The sequence below is a fragment of the Trachymyrmex cornetzi genome, unplaced genomic scaffold (assembly GCF_001594075.2).
Source record: "Trachymyrmex cornetzi isolate Tcor2-1 unplaced genomic scaffold, Tcor1.1 scaffold299, whole genome shotgun sequence".
NCBI lineage: Eukaryota > Metazoa > Arthropoda > Insecta > Hymenoptera > Formicidae > Trachymyrmex > Trachymyrmex cornetzi.
Genome location: NW_017297680.1, coordinates 1,597,499 through 1,601,627, shown reverse-complemented (window position 1 = coordinate 1,601,627; position 4,129 = coordinate 1,597,499). Strand labels below are relative to the sequence as shown.

The 4,129-nt window shown below is 30.4% G+C and overlaps 1 protein-coding gene across 1 annotated transcript in view; it reads left to right on the top strand.

Moving 5' to 3' along the window:
* LOC108762367 (nose resistant to fluoxetine protein 6-like) overlaps nt 1-1,158 on the top strand; it is a 13,380-nt gene extending 12,222 nt beyond the window's left edge. Inside the window, exons 12-13 of the mRNA XM_018509333.1 lie at nt 790-932; nt 1,006-1,158. Coding sequence (XP_018364835.1) covers nt 790-932; nt 1,006-1,143 — 281 coding nt within the window. The 3' untranslated portion in view covers nt 1,144-1,158. The remainder of the gene's footprint in view (nt 1-789; nt 933-1,005) is intronic.
* The last annotated feature ends 2,971 nt before the right edge of the window (nt 1,159-4,129 follow it).

The following is a 4,129-nucleotide window of genomic DNA, read 5'->3' as shown; positions in this document are numbered from 1 at the left end:
GACGAATTCATTTAAAATATAATTAATTGAGGATACATTGATTCACATATAGTTAACATGGAAATTAAGTGTACGTAATATAGCGGTGATCCATAATTAGATGTTAAGATGACCGAATAGCAGACAATATGATGTACTGAAGATGACCTAAACCAAGGTCGAAACGTTTACGAATTATATGTAATTGGAATCTCCAAATTTGTAATAAAATTGCACAATCAACAACCAGTGTTGGCTTATATAGGCATAACTTCAAGTTAATTTATAAATATGTGTTCTCTTTCGATGGAAGGATTAAGAAAATATTGAACGAGATTGCCCCATTAAAACTAAAAATTGACGTTACATGTATAGCATAAATTGTAAATGATAATAGAACTTATTTTTCACTGCAATCATTTGGAATAATATCTAACAAAAGTCCATTGTAGTATGAACTAGCCTCAGTAAATCAATGCCGATTTTTGCAATAATCTTTACGTACAGTCTACAAGTTTCTCAGTCCACATAATTGCAGTAGGTTCACAATTTTCTTCAGTGGTATATTCTTTTTAAATTCTCGTCTGATAAATTAGTTATCTCAAACGTAATGCGAAACATTGACGCATTACGTTTGAGATAACTAATTTATCAGACAACAATTTAAATTCCGAGATCTCGGAATGATTTTTAGCGTCAATAGATATAAGGCTCAATAAACATTTTTGTAAAGACAATAACAAATCATAACAGAGCAATGTTATAATTTAGAAAAAACATTTCATTATTATATCAAACGCTTTATTACAGGTATTATTAAGGAGATTTTATCATGGAAAATCTGGATTCCTCTTAGTAGACTTACATACTGCGCTTACCTTATACATCCTGTTATCATACGTTCGATTCGTTTGCATAGTGAAACATCTGTTCATCATGAATTGCTGCCCTCGGTATATACATGAACAATCAAAACTACAACCTCGATATAATAAATATTCTTATTGTCACAATTTTTATTTTTAGCTCCCTACGTCCATAGGATTCATGGTGATTAGTTATTTCTGTGCATATGCATTGTTTTTAATGGCAGAGTCACCATATATCCTATTAATGCGAATGTTTAGACAATCTCTTAACAGAAAAAGGACCAAGGGATTATAATTTCGTATACATGATTGCGATGGAAATAATGTAATATTGTAATAATTGTAATTACAATTCAATAATATAAAATCAAATTTTAGACGTTGATCCCTCTATACATTTGTCTGAAGTCATAGGCTCTGATGGAACTAAGTAATAAACTAGGCACAATTTGCGTGAACTGTGTGGAAGGAACAAAATCTAAAATAAGCATGAATTTAATAAATTGAATGATTTTTTTAAAGTCAATTATTGCATAGAATTAATTTTAATTTTAGGGATATACAGCCATGTGCAAAATTTATCCTAGGGAATTTCAACGGATATCGCGATAATCTTGTGATATCCATGGATGATCTCAATTATCCAACAGATATCCAGGGGATGTACAAGTGTCCGCGTGTGTGAGATTCCACGGACGTCTTAGACGACATCTGTGGGATATCCAAGGAACTCCATGAGATATTATAAGTATATATGCGTGTGTATATACATATGTGGTTGTTATCTAAAATAAGAGGGAAACGTTTTAAGATATCATATCATGGAAGCGGGAAATATATTGATCCATTATCATATAATGAAAAATAGAAGATTAATTTGAAATAATATGTCACATACCTCTGTAATTTATATATTCTTAGGCTGCGTTCGGAAATATTATCCGAATGCCTTTGTGTATCCTCATTGTTCACCTAATGTTAAAGATAAGTTCACCTAATGTTAATACTAAAGGTAAGATGATACGCGGGGACACCCGGATAATGTTATCGAATACAACCTTAGTATAATATTTAATATAATAGAAATCTTTGTATCCCTGGTAGAAATTTTATGTAGTATATGATTGGTTATTGGGAAGTTGTACTGACTTTTATCTAGTAAGTGAACAGCAAAACTGTTTAGAATACCAATCACAATGTAACGCTTTTCTCGCAGTTACTGCACAATAAAGAAGTTCAAAATCTGAATACTTACTAAGTAGTAAGAGAACAATAATACTAGAATAGGCTCTTCATTTAGGTCATTCACATAATCTGAATTATTCTATACAAAATTAATATTATATTAACGTAAGTAAAATAAGCAAAGTATCTATACTAAAATTCTTCGCTACTCGCATATATTTCATTTCTGTAGGACCCATTCGTCATTTCTAATCTTTGATATTTACTGCTTCTAACCTCATTTTTTGCAATCTTTGTGATAGTCATACATGCTGTAAATGATTTAAATTCTTCTAGTTTTTTTTTCTTTGCTCTACATTTCTGTACGCGTTCACGATTTTCACACATATTTAATTATTAACAATTTTACATATAACATAAAAATATATTCAGTTATAATGTATCGCAATAATATATGCGTATACATATTACGTGAGCACTGCATAACTATGACTGGTAGAAAACTGGACAATTACATTTTTAGTGTTGATACAAAATCTCTTGTACAGAATTGACCCAGATATTGCCTAGTAAAACTGCTTTAACTAATTTTGCCCAGTTACTACGTAGTATTTTTGTACTATAAAGAGAAATCAGTAGTACTATAGATAGTAACTAATTGGGTGCTCAGTCAAATTGCACAAATTTCTGCCAAGGATACTTCATGTGAGATATATCTTAATTGGCATGCAGTACGTTGTATCGTTTGTGTCCAAAGTAACTATGACATTCTTTATTTTTAATCTTTTAGTTTTGACACTCTCCAATTGCAAACCTTTGCTGTACTTGGACGTCCTTAGGACATTTCTTGGAGAACTGTGTTGTGTAGTGGAAAGATTTGAATGCGATAGGATATCTTAATATATTAATACGATATCTTATGCTATATCCTACGATTTTTTACGATATTTTGTTTTTATTTCCCGGATGGGATATCCGTGTGATCACTTTGTCAATATAGGACAATTTGGGATATCCTCAGGATAAAGTGTGCTGTGTGGGTATTTTTCAATTTTATGTAACTTAGGAACAAAATATCGTAGAAAAGATTCAAACATACATTTAAAGCCCCACTCGCATCTTAAAAAGCGTGGTAGAAAACCTCTCTGACATTACTTTTCGCCGAAATATTTAACTTTTCATAAAATACGAGAAAATTGTAAGTGCCTAATATTTTTGCACATGGTTGTATTATACAATGACAACCTAAGCAAGGTAAAATCATGCCGTAAGTTATAATTACGGCTTATATTTATCGAGTAATTACAAAAAAACAGATTAATACCGTAATCACGAAAGATTTAGACTTCTTACCGAATTAATTCATTAATTTCTCATAATCTATGTGGTAAATGAATCGAGAGATAAAATTAATTTTTATGAATTATTTATTAAATTTGTTTTTGCCGTTATTCAAACTGTTAAATCTTTCATCGTCTTCTGATTTCATCGAATAGAATAGTGTTAATACTTTATTTCTGCTTTTTATGCCCAGTGCTCGATTTAATACATTAGAACGTATCATGATATGTGATGAAAATGAATTTGTAGAGGAAAGTCGCCAATACTGACATAGGTCTCCTAAAATGACACCCCCTTATTTTTCGAAAACTAACTATTGCACTTTATTAATACTAATAAAATCATGATCTCTGTTTAGCTAATTAAAGAAGTACAAACTCATAATTCGTAGGTTTGTGGCTTGTTTCTATATCAAATCGGCTAAAAATGAATTCTACAAATGCGAAAATAAAATTCTTACGATTTTCTTTTGCAAATTGTGATGTTTCAATAATAGTGACTATATTATTTATAATATTACGTCATTTTAAATACTTGTAGTTTCCGAAATAAGTTTTATTTATATTACTTTTTCTCTTAGTCTTTTCATAATACGATTTTTAATTTAAAATTGGGGTGTAGCGTAAACCGACACACCTGTCTGTAAAACAAACCATGAGCTAACTTAATCTTTATAATGTTGCTTTATAGTGTCAAATAAGTCTATTGGAGCTGAAGGCAATCGTGCATATATGGAACAACTCTAGAAAAACTAT